Source organism: Thunnus maccoyii, chromosome 11 (assembly GCF_910596095.1).
Source record: "Thunnus maccoyii chromosome 11, fThuMac1.1, whole genome shotgun sequence".
NCBI lineage: Eukaryota > Metazoa > Chordata > Actinopteri > Scombriformes > Scombridae > Thunnus > Thunnus maccoyii.
Window position 1 is genome coordinate 6,567,725 of NC_056543.1, and position 21,910 is coordinate 6,589,634.

Consider the following 21,910-nt stretch of genomic DNA (forward strand, 5'->3'; position numbering starts at 1 on the left):
TAATTTCAATGTATACAAGTACTGAGAAATTACAATAAAGTTATCTTGAATATATTCTGCAATGCCATTAAGGTTAAATTACAGCATGTACAGTATATTCATTATTATAACAGTGTACAGAATGAGCAGGTCCAATAAGAAAGTCTTACTATTTTCTATCGGACTATTAAGTCTTCCAATCTCTTCTTCCACCACTGTGTATTTCTAATTAGCCTGACAACGAGTTGCACCTGCAAGCTCAAACTCAGGGTAAACTTCAGTGTGTCTACCTCTGAACCCGCCCACGTGTCACTTCTGACCAATCAGCGTTTAGTAGAGGGGGCGGGAATCGAGTCATTTCCGCCGTGTGGCTCGTGTCTGTTGTTTATGGAAGATCCAACAGTGTATGGTCCTTGTGCAAGTCAGTATTCAACTATTTATCTTGTTGTTGACGTTAATATTCAGTTTAATATGAGTTTGTAACCATTAACGTAAATGTGCAAGAAATGATGTTTTCAACAGTAAGTTAGCGAGTCTAAACAGCTTTAAACGAGCCGCAGAGCAGCTAGCTAACGTTAGTTTGAGCTCTAACGTTTAATCGCCTTCTAACTGTAATTATTTATTAAGATGTTTAGAGCTGTAACGATTAATCGACTAGTTGCCAACTATGAAATTATTTGCCCATTATTTTGATAATCGATTAATCATTTGGAGTCATTAAAAAAACCCGGATTCCATCTTCTTAAATGTGAATATTTTCTGGTGTTTTTAGTCCTCAATGACAGTAAACTGAATATCTTTTGGTTGTGGACTGTTGTTCAGGACAAAACAAGACATTTTAGTAGAGCTGCAACAATTAATCAACTAGTTGCCAACTATTAAATTAATCGCAGACTATTTTGATAATTGAATAATCATTTCGAGTCATTTTTTAAGAAAAAAAAAGTCCAAATTCTCAGACTCCAGCTTCTTAAATGTCTGACAGATGCTGGGTTTTTGGGGCTGATATCGATATTAGGGAGTGAAAAAATTTTGATATCGATGCATTGACGATAATCTCATATAAACAGAATATATACACACACACATTATGAAACGAGTATTTTGCAGTGATCCCTCAAATGTGGTTATCAAACACTTGTGACAAAGATATGTAACGGAAGCATGATAATTTACAGTTTAACAATAAACTTTATTGTATAAAATGACATCAGTGCACTGAAACAGTAAACTTCACTGGGAATTTAATAATTATAAATAACTATGATGAAGAAAAACACACAGAACAAAAAACATATGTATATATTAAACTTGAATTAAGAAAAAGGACCAAATATATATAAAATACTGCCTATATAACTCTTAAAAATAAAAAATATCGTGCATATCAGACAACATATACACAGATACCGATATATCTGTTATAGGCCAATATCAGCTGATAATATCGGTCAGCCGATATATATTGGTTGTGTTCTAGTTTCTTGTGTCTTCTATGATAGTAAACTGAATTTCTTTGGGTTTTGGAATAAACAAGACATTTGAAGACATCATCTTGGACTTTGGGAAACAGTGATCAATATGTTTCACCATTTTCTGATATTTTATAGATTGAAGAACTAATCAATGAATCATGAAAATAACTGCCTGGAAGCTCTTTTATTTGTAAAGTTCACGTATTTATCAGAGTAATCATTTTCATCCTCGACTTTTGACTTAAGCTGTTTAGAACTGCAACTAGTAATCGATAAGTTCTGAACTATGAAATTGATCGCAGACTATTTTGATAATCGATCAATCAATTTGGAGTAATTTTTTAAGAAAAAAAATTCTCTGGTTCCAGCGTCTTAAATGTGAATATTTTCTGTTTTTTGGGGTTTTTTTAATCTTGTATGACAGGAAACTGAATATCTCTGGGTTGTGAACTGTTCGTCGGGACAAAACATGACATTTTAAGTTGCACCTTTGACTTTTGAAAACAGTGATTGAGATTTTTCACTGTTCATCAAACAACTAATTAATTAATCAAGAAACTGATCCACATTGGTAGTCGATGATGGAAAGAATCCTTAATGGCAGCTCTAATATTTCTATGATTAACAGTAATAAATCCTTACTTGTGGCAAGAAGACTGTGAATCTGTGTCTTCATCATTATATCAATAATTATTATTATTGCAGATGGACAATTAAACTGATTTGTTTGCCTCACATAATGTTTACAGGCTGTGCTGTTCTTGTTCATGTACAGTCTCAGTTATCTCACTAAGTTGTCCCTCCTGGCTCCCTCACAGTCAAGACGGCAGCAAAGCAAACAAAAAACAGGGATTTATTCATCTCATATCATGCCTAACTTTAGTGGATCATAATATATCGAGTATGGAATGAATCTGGTTCAAGATGACATCAAACTTATCTGCGGATGTCAGTTTTTGAGTGACAGACTTGTTTGTAGCCTAACTGTTTGCTGGAAATGTCTTTTGCTGCAGTTGTTGATCACTTGTGGCCCCTACCGGCCGGTTAAGAGGAGTAAGGAGTCAGCAGTCAACGGTGATATGAATCGTGTTTATAAAACTGGCTTTTCAACAACTGTGAATCACTGCAACCATGAGAGATCCTTGAGCACACAGTCATAAATGTGCACAAAGATTATTAGGCTGACGGGTCCAGTCATATGCAAGATCTCCACATGATCTCACAGATTTCACTAACATCTTCATCTTCTTCATCTCCACCCTCACATCACGATGTTGTCCCGACTCAACAACATTCAGAAGTATAAAACTAATATGAGGCCGTTTTCTTCAGCAGGTGTCTTGAATCATGAAGCAGCTGTCTGCTGACACCGTGCGGCTGCTGTCCAGCTCGCAGGTCATCACTTCTGTAGTGAACGTTGTGAAAGAACTGCTGGAAAACTCCCTGGACGCTGGAGCTTCAAGCATTGACGTTAAACTGGTACAGAGTTTAAATTACTGGACAAAAAAAATATTTATTTATAGAACTATAATGATTTATGAGTGATAAGTTTTTGTTGTATTTCATAATACAATCTGTAAATCTTAAGTACGGAGGGTGTGGCAGCTGTTGTTGTTGTATTGTTCTCACAGCTCAGACAATGTACAGGACATGGCTGACTTTTAATATCCCATTGTAGGAGAACTACGGCTTGGACCGGATAGAAGTACGTGACAACGGCCAAGGAATCAAAGCTGCTGATACGGCTGTGATGGCCGTGAGACATTTCACCTCAAAGATCTGCAGCCACGAGGATCTGGAGCAACTGGAGACGTACGGTTTCCGAGGAGAGGCGCTGGGCTCCGTCTGCGCCGTTGCCGAGGTAATTGTTGTGTTATGAAATTCATAATGTTGCTTTTTCAGTATTTAAGTTTGGTATTTATCTGTTTGGAAGTTGAAAACTGAACCTGATTGATGACATGGATCCATATTTAGAGGACTGCATATGTCTCTATCAACAAAAATACTTTATTATTACAACAAAAAACATTAGAGAGTATGCAAAATTAGAAAATGTTGTATTTTTTGTCAACATTTTGCAATCTAATTGGAGGTTATTTCATTTATTAGTCTTCAACAGAGTCAATGTCCACTTATCAATAGAAAAAAAAGCATATGAGCTCTTGCATAGATTCATAATTTAGTATTTTACAGTTAGCAACACCCTTGTCTTTAACAGTATACATGTAATACAGTACATATTCCCTAGTTTCTAACCAGTAAACTGGGAATAATAATAAACTGGGATGTCGTGTTGTGCTGTTTCTCTTCAGGTGGCCGTCACTACAAAGACCGAGGACGATGACATCAGCACCCAGTACACACTGAACTGCACAGGAGGCATCGTCTCCCAGAAGCCGTCTCACTTAGGTCAAGGCAAGGCATCGTTAACCGACTCAGAACGAGATGCTGAAGTTCAACTCATGAATGTTTTGATGGTTTTTCATTCTGCTGAATTGGAAATGTGTTGCTGTGTCGCTAACAGGTTTAATATTTTTGTATTTTGAGGGATGTTTTATTATCTTCTGTGCCATAATTATGAAGTTAATGATTTATTCCATGATTTGATTATTCTATTTATTAATATCTTTACCCCAAAAGTCAGTCATTAAACTGACAAATGTATTTGCTGATGGACAAGTCTTAAAGGGATTACGTATAATTCCCGATGATACACATATCATTGATGTTTATTGTGAAATGTTTCAGAATTACACACATCTAGACAAGTATGTTTGGGCCTCATGGTGTTCATGTACATCTAGTCTTCCTGCATCCTTCAGTCTTGTCACAGGAAGCTGTTGCACAACTCTGTTCTTTGTGTGTTTTCCAGGAACAACAGTGAGCGTACTGAAGCTTTTCAAGAATCTTCCAGTGAGGAGGCAGTACTATTCCTCCACAAAGAAGTGCAAGGAGGAAGTGAAGAAAGTGCAGGACCTGCTGATGGCCTACGCCATTATAAAACCTGACCTGAGGCTCACGCTCGCTCACAACAAGGTCAGTCGCTCCTCCGACGTTTTCACATGTAACCAAGAAAAAACTCTCACTGGTGAACGATCTGAAGTTAGTGTGACTGTCAGGTAGCGTTATTGAAACCAAGGTGTTTCTCCAGTGAATTTAATTAATGTAATTTACACTTAACAACTCATCACTCAGCGCAACAACTAGTGATAAAGTGATGATTTGCAACCCAAAATCTATCTTATAAGCATCAAACTTTTCACCGCTGTGGGTTTTAATGGTGGTTGTAAAAAGTTTAGACTTTGGTGGATCACAAAGAACGGCAGCTTAGTTTCATGCACCTTAATGTGGAGTTTTTAGTTATCAAAGTGTATAAAATATGTCTCAATATACATCTTTGTCACACTATTGTCCTAAATCGTGTCTAGACAACAAGCGTCACACCAAATACTCTCATTTTAATCTATGCAGCTGGTGTGAGAAGTTTCTGTGGACGTTTTAATATTTATAATATATCAGATTAATCTGTTGATTATTTTCTCAATGAATCAGTTCTTTAAAATCAGAAAACGGTGAAAAATGTCGATCACTGTTTCCCCAAAGCCCAAAGAGACGTCTTGTTTTGTCCCAACCAACAGTCAACAATCCAAAAATATTCAGTTTACTATCAGAGGAAACTAAAGAAACAAGAAAATATGAATTCATATTGTGTCATATTCATTTGAGAAGCTGGGAACAGAGAAGTTTGATGTTTTCTTCTTTAAAAATGAATAAAAATAATTATTCGATTCACCAAAATAGTTGGCGATTAACTTTCTATCGATCGACTAATCGATTAATTGACTAATTGTTACAGCTCTGTAATATATAATTTAAGATATTTCAACCATAAGTCAAACTGTTCTTTATATAAGGATGAAATAATCACTTTTCAAGCCATTATCATGTGTTTGATACTCAAAAGGAAGATTTTTAATCACGTCTACGATTAAATTTGTTAGATTATAAAACATGGATCAATGTAACAACACTTCCTCCAGAGTCTATGAAGTTTAATAGTAATAAACTTTATATAACGGACTTTAAACGTGTTCATACAGTATATTCAGTATATATTTCACTACAAACAGCAGCCACTAGGTGTCCTCATTAGTCTTCAGATGAGAGTCTGAACGTCATTAAGCTCTGAGGATCACACATGATATTTATACAGCACTAGTTTAAAAAGTATGTCCTCCAGATAGAATAACAAATAAAAACAACAACAACCATTATGAAGCATAAGCAGCAAATACAAACACTTAACAGTTTATTAGTTGTTAATATTAATGCAGTATGATGTCACAGCTGCAATAAATCTCCACCTTCATAAAGGTTATCATGTTTAATTTATAATCAATCTGTTTCTGAGAGGTTTTGGAACTGTATCGGGTTAGAGATGTTTCTAATATTTATATTGATATTGATTGATATTGTTCATCCCGTTTATATGAATTATAGTAAACAAAATATTAGAACACAGCAGCACCACAAACTACAACCTCCAAAAAGTCTCTTAAACAGATTAATTACAAACTAATCATGATAACTTTGATTGGATTTATTGTAGAGCTGCATTATGTTTAATGTTGATATAAAGTGAGTGTTTGTTTGTTTGTACATGATAATAAAAATGGTCTGAATGTGGGATTTGAAGTGTTTTCATCGACATTCAGGCATGACGAGAAAAAAACATGTCAGAGGAGTAAAATACCAACAAATAAGAGCACAGATCACTTTTCACACTCGTCTATATTTCTCTCACATTTTTATGATATTGTGAAATATTGCAAACGTTTCTGTGGACGTTTTTAATCTTATGAAATGTAACTTCTGCGTCTGGAAATCCAATGTCTTCATCGCTTCTCTTCTTCTTCGTCTCCGTCAGACGTGTGAAGAAGCTTTGTCAGATAAATTATGATTCAAACACCCTTTTCTGAAGACACTAATTGTCTCCAGCCTCCCTGTTGGTTCGTTGTCGGTGTGAATGCGAGTCAGTGAGCTATGAAATTGTTACGTGTAATGGAAAAATAATCATTTTGGCTTTGTGGAAACATTTCTATAAACACATCGACTATAAAGCTTTTATTGAGGCGAGCGGACGGACGGACTAACCTGACGGACGGTGAGACTGTCACTTCTTTAAAGAAACCAGATTTCTTACAAGGATGCATTAAAATGTACAATACATGTAATTATTTAAGTAATTATGAGTTGTAGGACTCTTTTAATTATTGTGCATGTGGCCCTCAGTCACATCAGTGCATTTTGGATGCAAAGAAAATATAAAACACTTCTAAATATTATTAAAATGAGTTACTACTTGAATAACTTTTGTTAAAACTAATTATAAAAGCATTTGATGCAGTTTTAATCTGTTGAATGACATGGATGCTCTCAGAACATTCAAACTTCTCTGGTTTTCTGCTTTGTGTTTCTATTCTTCATCTTCTTCATAATAAAACTCTGAATAGATAATTATCACACATACAGATGTTAACTTTGAGGATAACATCTGGTATTAAAGGGTGTTGATTGATATTTAACAGATGTTTTGACATTTAGGTGAGTTAGAGGCGTCCTGCTCTTTTTTTAAAAAGGTTGGTTGTATTTATTTATTGGGACAGTTTTTAACATAAAAGATGCACCATACTGGAGTTAGCTCAAAGTCAATTTATATCCACAAACCATAAAAAACACAAAATACAAAGCTAAGCAGTGATCAAATAGTGATTTAAATTCTTTGCTTGCATCAAAACATGAATAAATTCTGTGTTTAAGTTATAATATAATAAATTGTTGATGTCCATAAAGGATGCAAAGATCTACAAACCTTTTTCCAAAGACGTGAGCCTTCGACATTCAGTAGCCTGTCAGTTAAAACTTCAACAGAAGACATTAAGTAATGATGCTGCTCCGTCTGCAACATCACTGCAAGACAGAGGTGCTGCACAGCTTCAGATCATCATTTAGCAAATGAATAGCTGAAAATAGTAAAGGTCAGTGCTGTTAATGGAGGAGACTATTTACACTGTGCACAATGCTACTGGAATAATATGCTGTGAGCTACTGGTAAAAAGACACTGTTCTGTATTTGCATCGTGGTTTCAGCTGTCGAAGGAGCAATGAAATCCAAAATCTATCAGGAAATTTTAGAGAAGAAAATCTGCGTATAAACAGAAAGATGATTCAACACCAGAGTAAATTCACTTTATATATTATCTTAAATGAATGAAATGCTTGACTTGTGTCCAAGTCGGCTGCACAGAGTTATTTGTGTCATTTCATTACGTCATTAAGACTTTAAGGTTTAGACTCTTGCATCATTGACACTTTGTATTTATAGTGCCTGAAAAAAAGTTCATAAAATAATAGTTCAGATAAAAAAGAAATCATAAAAATGGCCATTAGAGAATGGAAAACAGTCAGATAACTAGTTGATTGTTGCATGAGGTAGTTGACAACACACATACCGAAGCTATGCTTCATATTCCACAACGTCCAATTTTATTTGTCTACATTTGGAACGATTAATCATCAGCTTAACCACCGGTCGTTAATTATCAGTCGTATCGGGGTTAAATGATCTCGGTATGACTAGTCAGATATTTTGGTTGTAAGTACGTTTTGAAACTGTTTTTATTTGGTTTCTTTTCTCCCTCTGGGTTACACAGGAGTTGCATGCTTTCGGGGGCACATAATAAAAAATCCAGTTATGTCAGTTTGTTCCATTACATAAGATTAGATTAATCAACAGCGGAATTATTTAGCAATTAGACATTTCCATCCCCCTTTTTTTTTTTGCTCTTTCCCAACCTCAGCTAAGCATAACTGTCAGGTGCCCCAAACACAAATATGGCTGACTGTGAACTCGGATTTGGCTGATTATGACGCCTGAGTAAGTTGCTGAACACAGCTGTGGGACTTAGCCCCAGATTCAGTTTCAGGCTGCAGCCAGTTTGTACACAGAGGCGTGTAGGTGGCGTGGGTCAGGGAGGGGGCACACGACCACCATATAGCTTTCATAGAAATCAGTTTCCTCCCCCCACCCCCCCGTTTTGTACAATCAGCACTCAGTTGCCCCTATCCTTTATCTCGAACTCTGCTATTCGGCCTGTGTCGTGTTTCACAGCTTCTTCGAGAACTGTTTACAGGAGTGATCCGTTTACATGTGCCAAATTGCGTATTTAATAGCTGAGACATGCCCCGCAACGGAGCGCATGCTTTGGGAAATCAACACCCAGGGGATCTAATCACAGGGAGACACAAACTACAAGCCCTACCCCTGGGTGTCAACATATTTTGTATCAAAAAATATTTCCTGATCTTTACATGATCTTTTCTGGTAATAAAGCCGTTTTTTTTTCACAGGCGTCGCTGGTAAGTTTGAAGAGGATGTTTTTGACTTTAATTGTAATAATTTCCAAAATGGTATAAAGTCATTATAAGGAAAATAATCATGACTTAAGTAGCTGAATGTCCTGTTGTAGTTTTAGGTTTTCAATTAATCTTTTCTCAATTGATCGATGAGTTTTTTTTTGTCCATAAAATGTCAGAAAATGGTGAAAAATGTCAATCACTGTTTCCCACAGTCCAAGATGACGTCATCAAATGTCTTGTTTTGTCCACAACACAAAGATATTGAGTTTACTGTCATAAAAGACTAAAGAAACAAGAAAATATTCACATTTGAGAAGCTGGAATCAGAATTTGGACTAAAAACAACGACCCAAAACAATTAATTGATTATAAAAAATAGCTGGTGATTAATCTATTAATCCACTAATCATTGCAGCTCTACATGCTGTCTTATAGTCTTGAAACTCTGTCACACATCACTGATTTAAATCATAAGATATATATAAAGAAGTTGTTGTAATTTAAATCCCCATTAGAGATCCTCGATGGCGCCCTCAGAATGAATTTCATAAACCATAAACTTTTAAACCGGACATTGCTGGTATCACTACAGTTTCATCTTCCTCTGGCTGAATATCTTTACAAAGAATATGTACGAGCTCCGGATATGTTGGCGGCTCCGGTGGCCCAGTTTCTATCTTGACAGGTGTTTATGCAGTGTGATTCGCCTGATGTGGACTCATGGAAGTCGACCGGTGTCATATTGTTCCAGGTGGTGGTTTGGCAGAAGGCCAAGGTGGTCGATCACAGAAGCGCCCTCCTCGCTACACTGGGGCCCGGTACTGTTGCCAACCTGCTCCCTTGCCACCATCGCCAGGAGCAACCAGAGGTTAGTTAAGGGGAAAAACGCAGAGACGAGAAAATTCAGCAAATCTGTGGAACGAATATCAGAGTTTTCTTTGTTTTCTTGCATGCAAACATTGCTAGAGATGCATGAGTGTGTATCATTTTTTAAAAAAATCATATCACATTTTAGATAAGTCAGTTTGAAATAGTTCCCCCCGTCTGACTAAAGGCGATGTAAAGCTGTGTTATATCACAGTATAAAGGCTCGGCGTTTACAGGTTTCTGGTTTCATGGTCAACTGTTATTTTTATTGTTTCACATGGACCGTTGCTCAGCTGGACAAAGTCACCTTTGAACGTCGTAACAAATGATGCAGTGAATGTGAAGAGACTGCATGGAGCGCGTTGCTCTCTGATGGATGAGCGTCACAGGCACATAGCAGGGCCGAGCTGGCACGCCGCCACATGCTGCCCGTTCCACCTCGTGCACACACCTTCCACTCTTTGCTCTCATACTGTGGCTCCCATGCCCCTTTGCCCTTCATTATGGGGCCAATATAGCAGTTTATCTTCAAAAGAAACACACTCGCCCCCTTTAAAGAAAGCTCACTGTCAACAAGTCCGACTTCAAATCACACGTCTTTTAGTCTCGTTTTCGGTTAAAATCGAATCTTTTGATTTGTGGTTTAAAAAAACTTTTTTGACTCGTTTCAGGAAAGTTTTAGAGGTCAGCTTCTCTGACGTTTAGTGACACTAAAAAGCACTTAAAAACATATTTGTAATAATGTAATTTGCACTGGAAATAACTGACACGGTCTCGCCGGATAGCTTATTTGTTTTACTTGTCTTCGAAAGGTCTAATTTAACTGTCAGTACCGCATTAAAAGCCTCGTTAAGATGGATACTTTTTGCCGAGCAAATGAAAGCACGCACGTTATACTTGACCGTGAGCTAATAACCTCATCATGAACGCCTGGTCTCAAGCCAGCAAATGTGGTCAGTTGGTGGCTGGCCAACTATTCCCTTGCCCTTTTCTCTTGAGTTCTTTCCTGATGAAGAGTGAGTGATTTTGGTTAGCTAAGCTTTGCTGCGCTGATTGTAATTGAATTACTGTTGAGCGGTAACTTTCTGCTTGGTCACGGTAGGTGTCATGTGGCTCGTACCTGCTGCCAGGCTCCCAACTAATCTAGTCTGACAGATATGGAGCAGCCCTTTTCACCCTGTTTCTCTCTCATTTTCCTCTTTGTTGTTGTTATTTTGCTGCTGCACTTTGGTGCCCGGTTATGAGAACAACCTTTCACCTTTCCCTCTTACTCCCTGTAGCAATGAAAGAGAACTTTTCTCCTCCTTGTCCCCAAAGACCAAAGCTTAGTGATCAAGGGAGCCAGGTTGACAATTTCACCGGGGCCTCGCTCGGGGAGAGTTGCAAGAGCTATTCCTCTGCAGAACAAAATGTGACACTCATTTTTGGCAGCATGACTACACATAGCCGCGGCCCTTCAGGGCCAGAGGTGCCATTCGTGCTCTCATAAAGTGACCCTAATGAGCAGAAATAGAGAGAAGCATATGTGCCCCGACCTGAAACAGCAGTTCATTTATTAACTTCATTGGCGTGCGTTGCTGCTAATAGTGAGCTCGAGGCCATGTGGAGAGAGAAAAAAAAAAAAAAAAAAGCATGGCTACTCACCGCCTGCAATCTGTAGAACATTAATAGCTTTCTATAATTTCTTACAAGCTCACATTCATAATGGAGTTTTGAGTACAATTGTTGGGTTTTATGTCGAGTCATCAATTTCAGCTCATGAGATCTGCCTCAGGCGGTGATTCTGGGTGAAAGGTCATAATATATGACGCAAATTTTAATAGAAAAACACCAGCCTGGGTCGGCCGTGTTCATAGTGAAGCCTGCTAGTAGATTCTCTCGTTTCAAATGACTGTCTGAAAAAAGTTGCAAAGACATCCAGGCCATCGAAAAATATGAAGGGAGTCGATGAAACGAGTGGAAATGTAGCTACTACTCGTCCTCATTACGCCGCGGCAGTGTATGCGCGGTATGCTGCGACCGCTGCCAAGTGCCTGTTTGCTTGTGCACAATCAGAATTAATGGCTTCATTCCCAGCTGTGCAGGCAGTGGACTGGATCAACCGTGTCATCCTAATTGAAAATGTAATGGTGGCAAAGTTTATGTAATGTCCAGGTTTTTAAAACGTGTAGTTACGCCTCCCCCCCACCCCCTCACACCCCCCCCCCCACCCCCTCTACCCCATCCGTGCCAGCCGGCTGCTGAGCATGTCGGTATGAAAATGTTTGCATAGGCATCTCAGAAACTTCCCAGCCAAATTCATTCCCTTATTACAGCTGTTGTTTGTTATGCAGTGTGATATTTTCCTCACTGTATTTTTTGTATGACATCTACTGTCTGCTTGTCTTGTGTTGGATTGTTAATATTGACATTTATTTTATGTTTTTATTCAGATTTTTCTAGACGGTTTTTTTCCGAAGCCTGGAGCAGATTACTCTTCTACAAGCACGTCAACACCTGACAAAACATTCATATTCGTCAACAACAGGCCTGTCCACCAAAAAGATATAATGAAGGTAAAGTAAATCTGGATAAAAATGTTTATATAATGAATATTTTATATTGTATCTTATGCTGTTCTTTTCTTTTATGTTCCCCCGTTATCTTGGTTGGACGGATCATCAGCTGTTGCGTCAACACTACAACGCTCAGTATCCCGATGACCGAAATCGATATCCCACCCTCATGCTTAAAATCGTTGTTTCGCCTTCCTCGGTGGACGTCAACCTGACACCAGACAAGACCCAGGTTCTCCTTCATAACAAGGTAGTTGTGAAACTCAAGCTTGATCAGTTGAACATGTGGTCACAATCTATTGTTCAGACGTGTTATTGAGCTCTTCGACAGCGGTGTTTTCAAGCACCGTCCAACTTTTTCTTTTCATCGGGGAACTAATTAAAAACACTAGACTACAAGATGTTAAAGGATAGATTTACAGTTTTTCAAGTACAGTAGTCAAGTTTTTCTTGCTGTAAGAGCTATTGGCTATTAAGAGATCCCTTCCTAATGTCTATTCAATATGAGTGATTCACAGTCGTCCTTCCGAGCAAAATGTATTTTTTTTGCAGAAGTTCATCAGAATTTTATCAGAAGATTTTATGAGTTTATGAGTCAAAGCAAGACTATCTGACAAAGTGTTTTTAGCACAAAATTCCTTCTTTTTGCTTCTATCCCTCCACTGCAACTCAACAAGGAACCAAAAAAGGGAATTTTTGTAATGACAAGCTTCACTTTATTTGATTAACACAGGCAGCTGAAGTCGTATAAATGATTCAGATAAACTTTTGAGAACATTTTTGCACAAAACGAGGACTGTGGATTTTGTCCCCCAAAGCTCGTTTGGAGGGAATCTCTTAATGGTCGGTATGAAGAGGAGGGATGATTACAGCGAGGATTTCAGTGTTCATATGGACACCTGATTGTTATTTTAAGATGGATTTGGAAAAATGTGAACCTATCCTTTTTTATTAATAAAAATATTTTCCATCTGTCATGTGTGTGTGACATTTAGGAGGCTGTGCTGACTGCAGTAGAGGCTTTACTGGTTTCTCTGTATGGCTTTCGGCCCAGTGGCGACCCCCCACCGGAGAAGCAGCTCAGCCATGAAACATCTTCACCATCTAGTCCTCTGCAGACCGATGCTTCACAACCGGGCGACGAGACGAGCGTGGAGAGGGATGTCACACCCGACGACCGCGGCGGTGATGTCCTCGAAGATGCACCCGAACGCTGCGACGCGGCTCTGTCGACAGCCGGGAGCACCGATGTTCCACTGAACAGTCAGACCTCCAACGGCAGCTCCTCATCCTCTATAGCGGAGGACTGGATTGTCAACCAGATCCCAGATGGGCTCGAGTCTAACTTTTCTCTTTATGATGATGAAACGGCTAATACAGGAAGCAGATCCCCCGAGAGTTGCGAGGACAATGGCGTGTTAGACGCAGACACAAGTAAAGACGGTCTATCAGCTGAGGACTGGAGCAGGGGGACGGCTCTGACGGACCCCGTGTCAGGAGAACCCCTTCAACCCGTCGAAATCCATCAACCCTCAAAGCACAATCATTCAGACACGGATGAGATCAAGAGCAGCTCAAACAAAAAGGTGTTCAACGTGATAACGGAAAAGCGGGCCGCTCTGACGGCCTACGACCTGATCAGCAACCGAGTCATGAGGGCACCGCTGTCTCCCGCCGCCCTCTACGAGAAGGAGGTCAGAGCAGAGGTCCTCAGGGAGAAACCCACAGCCAGCCTGCAGGATATCAGCGTCGCCGTTCACGAGAGATGGAAAAATCTGAGGGAGGAAGACCGTAAGAAGTGAGTTTCCAGACCTTCACCTTTCCAAGCAGTTGTTTTCATTTCTTGTTATTTGCAAGGCAGAGAGAGAAGGAGGAGGTTTGACCTGTCATTTGCATGTGAAAAGCCCCAGCCTGGAAATTTTGTTGATACGAGCTGTGTTTCTAATTTCCAGACAACTGTTCCTAATAGCGGGATAGGTAGACAACATTTTCCACAGTGAAAAAGGTATCACTAATGATGAAGTGTCGTCTATTTCCTGAGGATGCCATCTCATCCAGAGAATTCACATGTCTCACGTTTGTGGTTCACTGTCTGTTAAACTTCCCACAATTTCAATAATCCCTGAACACAGATGTGATATAATGATTTTAATTAGAGATCTCACCATTTACTTTTAATATCAACTGAAAGGTAAATGTCTTGTTTCCAGGTTCTCACAAGTCTCTTTGTTCATTTTAAAAAATCTCACCTACACTTACTTCATAACTGGTTGGAGGAGTGACACATAGTTGGCTAGTCAAGAACAGATTTGAGTTCTGTGCCAAACAGATTTGGCACAGAACAGATGGAGGTAATGAGCATTTGTGTTTGACCCCTTGCTCCCCTCAGAGTCAAAGGATTTACATTAATGAAGGTAAGACAGAGATGGAGTCATTTAAAAAAAAAAAAAAAACAACAAAACAGAAAAACGAGGTGATCAGATGAATGCAGACTGCTGCTAGAATATCTGGTTATTGCTTGTGTCTGTCACTGCTTATCAGTGGTGGAAGAAGTACTCAAATGCTTTACTAAAGTACAAGTACAACAGTATTATAATACTTTATTACAAGTCAGGTACTTGTTCTGCAGAATATCTGCCCCTGCAACTAATATATTCAATATACAGTACAATATATTATGATATTTTACATGATTAATACTGATGCATCAGTGTGTAAGCTGCATTTTACTGTTGTGGCTGCTCAAAGTGGAGCTGGTTTCATCTACTTTATATACAGTTTAATCCAGTGGTTCCCAAACTAGGGCACCGGCCCCTCCAAAGAGTCACAAGTTAAATCTGAGGGGTCGTGAGATACGATAATGTATGACATAAAAACACCACGATCGTTTTCATGTTATTACAAGATTATTTCATGTTATAATGACTTTTCTTGTTATTACTAGATATGTTTCTTGTAAAAACTGAATAATCTGGTATCTAGTAATAACAATAAAATATCTCAGAATAACATGAAATAGCTTATAACACAACATGAAAAGTTTCTTGTTAAAATTAGAAAAGTTTCTCATTATAACAAGAAACTGAGCACATTTTTTTTTGTCATAGTAGCAGCAACACACTGCTGTAGAAAAAGTATGTTCTTGTCTACACACTGAAATTAAGAGCTCACGAGACAAAAAGGTCATTAAAACACTTCTTTCATCTTAAACTATTTTGTTTTAATAATAATATTACCAAATGCTTTTTATGTCAAATGTTAATCTGAGAACTAGTAACTAAAGCTGTCAAATAAATGTAATGGAGTAAAAAAGTACTCCATTACATGCAGTTTTAAATGCAATATTTGCCTCTTGGTTGTAGTCGAGTATCAGTAAAGTACCTCAAAATTGTACTTGAGTAAATGTTCTCCACCACTGCTTTCTGTTTACTACATATTAACTATTTTATCTGAGTGTCATCTACAGTATTTAGTTCCCTCAAAAATTCCCCAATGAAATTAAAAAAGGAGCGTCCACGGCATGTATGCAATGCAGTGGGCTGCGTTTTATAGATTCAAAAATGGCCGTTGCACAACTCCACCGCTGACAGTGATGACACAAAATGATGATGAGTAGCGAGTGTCTAAAATCTCTCATTCGCTATTGATTAAACTGTTTAGTGTCTATTATAAAGGGAGTAGTGATTGTGTCGTGTCTCCAGGCTCAGCGGACAAACTGTGAGCAACTCTTTACCTTTTTATTCAGTCTGTTGGATCAAAACCAACTCTGAAAAAAGGCAAATCTTGTCTCGTAGTCATTAATAACTTATAAAAAGCTCCGGGTGCACGAAAACGCATCAATAACAGAAAGTACAAACTTTTCTGTTTGTACAGAAATCTTCTGTTCTCCAGCCGTGGAATAACACCATTATACTGCACTGAAAGCGCTTCAACCTAATTATGTTAGATTACTGCAAACCAATTTAAAGTAATTGCAAGGTTGGAAAATGTGTATCAGCAGTACTTGGGGCCTTATATAAGGTATGGAAGAGTGTATGGAAAAAGCCATCTGTTTAGAATCCCGCCTTGCCGTACTGCTGTCTTTAACATGAAATAAGACGTGGTAAGTACAGTACTTGGCTTCTTTCACCGCCACCGTTCAGCGGTGTACCACTTCTAGGAATTACACAGTTCACGAAACAGGTTATTTGAATAATGGGGTGCTATGTTAAGCCTTAATGCTTAACATATGAAGATGCATGGAAACATGACTTGGCAAATACCTGTATTGCTCAGGAAAGCACCCTATATATTTATATATATACATATATATATATATATAAAATTCAATATCATGTTCTCAGTATGTACAGTGGGAAGGTGATACTCGGTATCTAAATTCTTAGAACATACTACTCCTGTAGTATGTGTACTGTAGTAGACAACAACAGATGGCAGCTCAGCAGCTGTTACACAGAGCAGAGCAGCTGTATATAAAACAAGTTAAAGCTTGAATCACTTATCAGGCAATTAAAGCATTTGGGCTGGTTATTAATGTTAATAATGATAAACATCCCAGTAAGAATTGATTTGGTGATTTGCAGGTCAAAAGATGTTTGGACGTTCAGGCTAAAACTGGACATATTTGGTTGCATATTAGTGTTTCATTGACTATTTGAATGTGAAGCAGGTTCTAACTGTATGTTCACATGTAGTCATTTAAATGCTGTTTAAACAATGGTTATAAGTAACTTTTATAGACATTTATAAAACTTACAACGACATTTCAAATACCCTGGATGTCTAGACGTGTTTTGCCTGCTTGTTGGGATGTCAGCTCGGAATAAGTTTAATAATAAAGAAAGAAGTTTGTCACTGCTGTTAAAGACTTGGTTGAACTCTCGCAGGTATGAGGAGAAAGCAAAAAAACACCTGGAACACCACAACCACAAGACCAAGTTGGCCTCCGCCGAAGGTCCCAGAGAGACGAGCGCGAGCACCCCGAGAGGCCACGCGCAGGGCCAGAAACGCAAGGCCCCGCTCTCCAACCAGCAGCTGCTGGACGAGCTCTTCTCCGCTCAGCCCCAGAAGAAGATGAGGAACCCTGCGCCTAAACCCTCACAGCCCCTCCCCTGCAGCGTGGCTGCCCTTCGGCTGCAGCTTCAGCGCCTCTCATCCCAGAGCAGCGCAGCACCGCGGGGCCTCCGTCTTGTAAACCGGCTGGCCTCTCAGAGCGCCTGGGTCATTTTATGTGGTCAGAGGCTCATGTTGTTAAACCCATTTCGAGTGGAGGAAGCCTTGTTGTTTAAGAGACTTCTAGAGAATAATATACTTCCAGCAGTGAGTCTGCAGAACCCTATACAGTTAACAGATGGGTAAAGTATCACTCACTTCTCTCCAGCTAAATTCCAATGTTGTCAGTTGTTTTCCTTGTGGGAAACTGCACACTCATCCAATTTCTTTAGATACTTAAGAGTATCTAATAGACACCATTACCAAGAAAAACAAATCCTAACCCTTGGAAACCCTTATAACCCTTCTTTACTTAAGTAAAAGTACCAATACAACAGGGTTAAATACCTCATTACAAGTAAAAGTACTTCATTTAAAATTTTACCAGAGTAAAGAAGTGTTATCAGCTAAATTTACTTAAAGTATTAAAGGTAAAAGTTTTGCTGTGACTGATATAAAACATATAATAAATTACATAATTAATACTGATGCATTAATGCATAAGCAGCATTTTACTGTTGTAGCTGCTCGAGGTGGAGCTACTTTTATATACAGGTTAGTCCAGTGGTTGCCAATCTAGGGTTCGGGCCCCTCCAAAGGGTCACAAGATAAATCTGATGGGACAGAAAAGAAGAAAAAGCAAAGTTATTTTCTCTCATCTTTGTTTTTCTTGGTGAAATAATGGATCATTTGTACAGTTACTGAAATGAAACCATATGAGATGTTTAGAGGGTAAATGTGTCTTTGGTGGAATCGCTAACAACACAACAAGGAGACACAACTACACACTGATTTTATACAAGAACTCACAAGACAATTTGTTGTTTTATTATAATCTCATCAAATGCTTTTTATGTCAAATGTTAATCTGAAAACTGGAGTCAAAAATACAATATTTCCTTCTTAATTGTATTGAACTAGAAGTAGAAGTAGTAGAAAATGGAAATACTCAAGTTAATTACTTGAGTAAATGTACTTTGTTACAACTGCTCATATCTAAAGTCTGTTGTATGTTTTACATCTTGTCTCTGTCTTGTAGGAGTCTCGGGGGAGCTGAGTATTTCGAGGCTTTGTGCTACATGAAGAAACAAAACCCTGATCTGAACGGAACGACGTTCATCTCTGATCCCAGAATCGTGGCTAACGGGTTTAAAATCAGACTCACTCCAGGTATTTATACATAAAGTGTTATTTTTAATTTAATTCTGTACGAGACAGTCCAACATGTGTGCGATTAATCGAACATTCACCCGCTAATTATGCAGCTCGCCCTTTTAAAACCCGACAACAAAACCACTAAACATACGAACCTTTAAACTGGTACTGTGGGTACTGGAGTATAACGGACCAGTAAGAAAACAAACCTTTCTCATGTTTCTGAGTCACGCTGTTTAAAGGTCTCACGGATCGTTCAGTTTTATTTCACAAACGTTGGAGCCGTTTGCCATCATTAATGTCATAGTTCACAAGTCACTGAGAAATGTCAAACATACAGTCCCGGATAAATGGATTATAGTCAATTATTTCTGACAGTTTTCTGTGTGTCGGATTAGTTGTGGATAAGACAAAATATACTCATTCTTTCAAAAAAACAATGAATGATGACACAGAAATTACAGATTTTGTAGAATCTTGTGATATAAAACCAAACAAATGTAATTTAAAAAAAAAAAAATCATAAAAGATTAAGAAAAGTTTATCAATATTTCAATATGATAAGAAAATTTTGGCAAATACATCCAAATTGACACTTTTATTTGGACACATGTTCAAGGATTAAAGTTATCAGTGAACCAAACACACATATAAATAATTAACACATTTATTCATATTAAACAATAAACTGGTTGCTTTAAATAACCAGTTAGACTTAGTAAAGTGAATATAATTGATAAAAAAAAATTAAAAAAACATCAGTTGTTTATACAAAATGTGTTATTTATATCCAATAAGCTTCGTATTTTAGGAAGATCCTATTTGCGGTTTAAATATTTAACAGATAAATGACATTAGTGTAATTTAACCATATATTTACTGTAAGAAACTAAGTCAAAAACAAAGGTAAATGTAATTATAAGCATCATGTAAAAAAATAAAGCAGTTAAACTTGTTTTTGCCAGATTTCTTCCATCATTATTATGACATTATTCCTCCGTTCGCTAGTAAAGGGTATACAGTGTCCTGTGAATGTTGGTTGTTTTTGTTACTGGAATGGTTCACCTCAGTTGACATTGGCTCTCTGCCCGACAGCGTGGTCTCACAGTAGGTTTGTACCCCAGTGTGCAGGTGATGAGAATGGTTGCCCTTTAAGAAATTCAAGGAATTTTCATTTGGCACTGCCAGCCTCGGTGGGTGTGCATGAGACTGGAGGTAGAGGCGTATATAAGATGGTTTCATTGCACAGTCTGCTGAATATCTACAGCTTCGTGACGGTTATTGTGACTATTCATATTTAAAATTGATAGATTTCTCACAAGCGAGGCAGCAAATTTCTGTATGCAGTTAAATATGCTGTAAAATAATGACATTTCTTACTGACAGTTGTTGCTCTCTACATAAATATTTAATAGCACATGCACTAGACTTTGCAGTCTCGCACAGACAACAGAGCCAGCACAGAAATATTATAACTGTCTCTGACTCTCCAGGGCTTTTTGGTTCATTTTTCATCCAAAGTCATGTATCAGAAATATAAATTGTGCATGATTTCCAGTATTTCCTCATGAAATGAGAAGCTATCATTCTTCCACCCTACAAGACAACTTCCTTTCAGTCTGCTGGGGCTTCTATTAGTCATTTAACACTCCATTTGGCCCTTCGCTTGTTTGACTTGGTCATCAGTCCGGCCGTAAACCACAATATTTATTTATTATTCTTTCCTGGAGATAGTAGTAGCGTCTGGAGTATATGAATCCTTGTTTTCTGCTTGTTTTGGCCAGGCCTCACGTCAGCCGAGAGACATCTGGAAGTGACAGCTATGGCAGACTGCGTGCCTTTCCTCGGCGTGGAGGACCTCAGGGAGATCCTGACTGCAGTTCTTCACAGGAAGGCCAGCACCGTGCATGAGTGCCGGCCACTTAAAGTCACAAACTACCTACAAGTGAGACACGCTATGAATTGAGGGATGAGAAGAAAAAAAAAACAAACTGCATCTGATAAAGTATGTTAGGTTATTTTCTTTGTTTAATTTAATGTGTGCTATGTGACTTTTTCTTGACAGGGTGAAGCGGTTCGACTGGCCCGGCAGCTGCCCTCACATTTATCCAGAGAGGATGTGCAGGAGACGCTTCAGCGGATGGAACAGCAGCTTGATGAGAACAACCGGACCTGTTTCCATGGACGACCGTTTCTACAACACCTAACTGACATCCCTCGTACAGACGAGGAAGCCGAGGCTCTGCTCAAGCCTTTAGAGCTGTAAAAACACAGACACCTTTTTTTTATTTTTATGAAAAAATAAAGGATAAGACTGGCATTTTTCTGTATCAGAACCAAAAAAACAATGAATTGATCTACTTATAAGTATTGTGTATGTATCCAAAGCCTGATATATCTTATTCCTCTGTGCTGTAGACCTTCATTGTTGTCCAAAAACTAAAAAAAAAACACGTCAGTTAGTCACACCTTGTCCCCTGAAGGCAATTGCTACTGTAGTTTGTTTAGACATGGCTCCAAAGACTTTTAACAGCATTTTCAGTCTCAGGAGAGAAGTTCCTTGTACGGCAGATGCTTGGCTAGCTTGTTTGTGCTACATATCACAACCTCATGCTACACTGTAAATTCGACCGTAATCTTAGTGATGAAGGAAAATGTCACCCAGTGCAGCGATGTGGCTAATTGATGTGTTTTTAATATTTTTTAGACACAAACGGAGGTCTTACGGCACAGAGGAGTAAGATATATCAGGCTTTGGATACACACACACACACACAACACTTATAAGTAGATTAATTAATTGTTTGTTTTGGCTCCGCTCATGAGATTTGATGACAACAAGAGAAATACAGAAAATCACCACTATCCTTTCAACAGCAGTGCAATATCAGTGAACATCTGTGTCTTTTTTATGCAGCAGATTATTGTAAACTACCTGAATTATTTCGATTCTCCTCTAATTCTGTACAACTGTGTTTCCAACAGAGTATAATAAATTTATATTTGTACATTTGTACTTTGGTTAAGCTTGTAACTCATTTTGTAAACATTGAGTAGTTTTGTTGGTTTTTTTTTTAATACATTTGATGGCACAGTTTATCTGTAATAAGAAAGGCCTCTAACAAATATGGATTTGAGGATGCAGCTCATTTAGGGCTTATTAGGTTATCTTATCACAGAACGCCGGAGTGTTTATTGTTGAATAATTAACGAGAGTGCTGATAAATAAAGGAGAGATTCATACATAAA

The 21,910-nt window shown here is 38.2% G+C and overlaps 1 protein-coding gene across 4 annotated transcripts; it reads left to right on the top strand.

The window, feature by feature from the left end:
* The first annotated feature begins 322 nt into the window (after positions 1-322).
* On the top strand, positions 323-21,677 carry pms1 (PMS1 homolog 1, mismatch repair system component). 4 transcript variants are annotated; one of them, XM_042426602.1, is made up of 13 exons: positions 323-400; positions 2,787-2,933; positions 3,133-3,315; positions 3,767-3,869; positions 4,327-4,490; positions 9,625-9,741; positions 12,173-12,295; positions 12,405-12,545; positions 13,291-14,093; positions 17,182-17,649; positions 18,546-18,676; positions 20,446-20,606; positions 20,727-21,677. In XM_042426602.1, the coding sequence occupies exons 2-13, from the start codon at positions 2,802-2,804 to the stop codon at positions 20,925-20,927; spliced, it is 2,727 nt and encodes a 908-aa protein (XP_042282536.1). In that variant the 5' UTR covers positions 323-400; positions 2,787-2,801; the 3' UTR covers positions 20,928-21,677. The 4 variants fall into 4 exon arrangements, with proteins under 4 accessions (XP_042282536.1, XP_042282538.1, XP_042282537.1 ...); XM_042426604.1 differs by having other exon boundaries at positions 3,767-3,863; XM_042426603.1 differs by having other exon boundaries at positions 2,790-2,933.
* Positions 21,678-21,910: the final 233 nt, after the last annotated feature.

What these genes read in the sequence shown, in the direction of transcription:
- pms1 (XM_042426602.1), top strand. Translation starts at nt 2,802, where the DNA reads ATGAAGCAGCTGTCTGCTGACACCGTGCGGCTGCTGTCCAGCTCGCAG. An exon ending in AGGGAGGAAGACCGTAAGAA is followed by an intron (nt 14,094 to 17,181) that starts GTGAGTTTCCAG and finishes GAACTCTCGCAG; the next exon opens with GTATGAGGAGAAAGCAAAAA. An exon ending in CCTATACAGTTAACAGATGG is followed by an intron (nt 17,650 to 18,545) that starts GTAAAGTATCAC and finishes TCTGTCTTGTAG; the next exon opens with GAGTCTCGGGGGAGCTGAGT.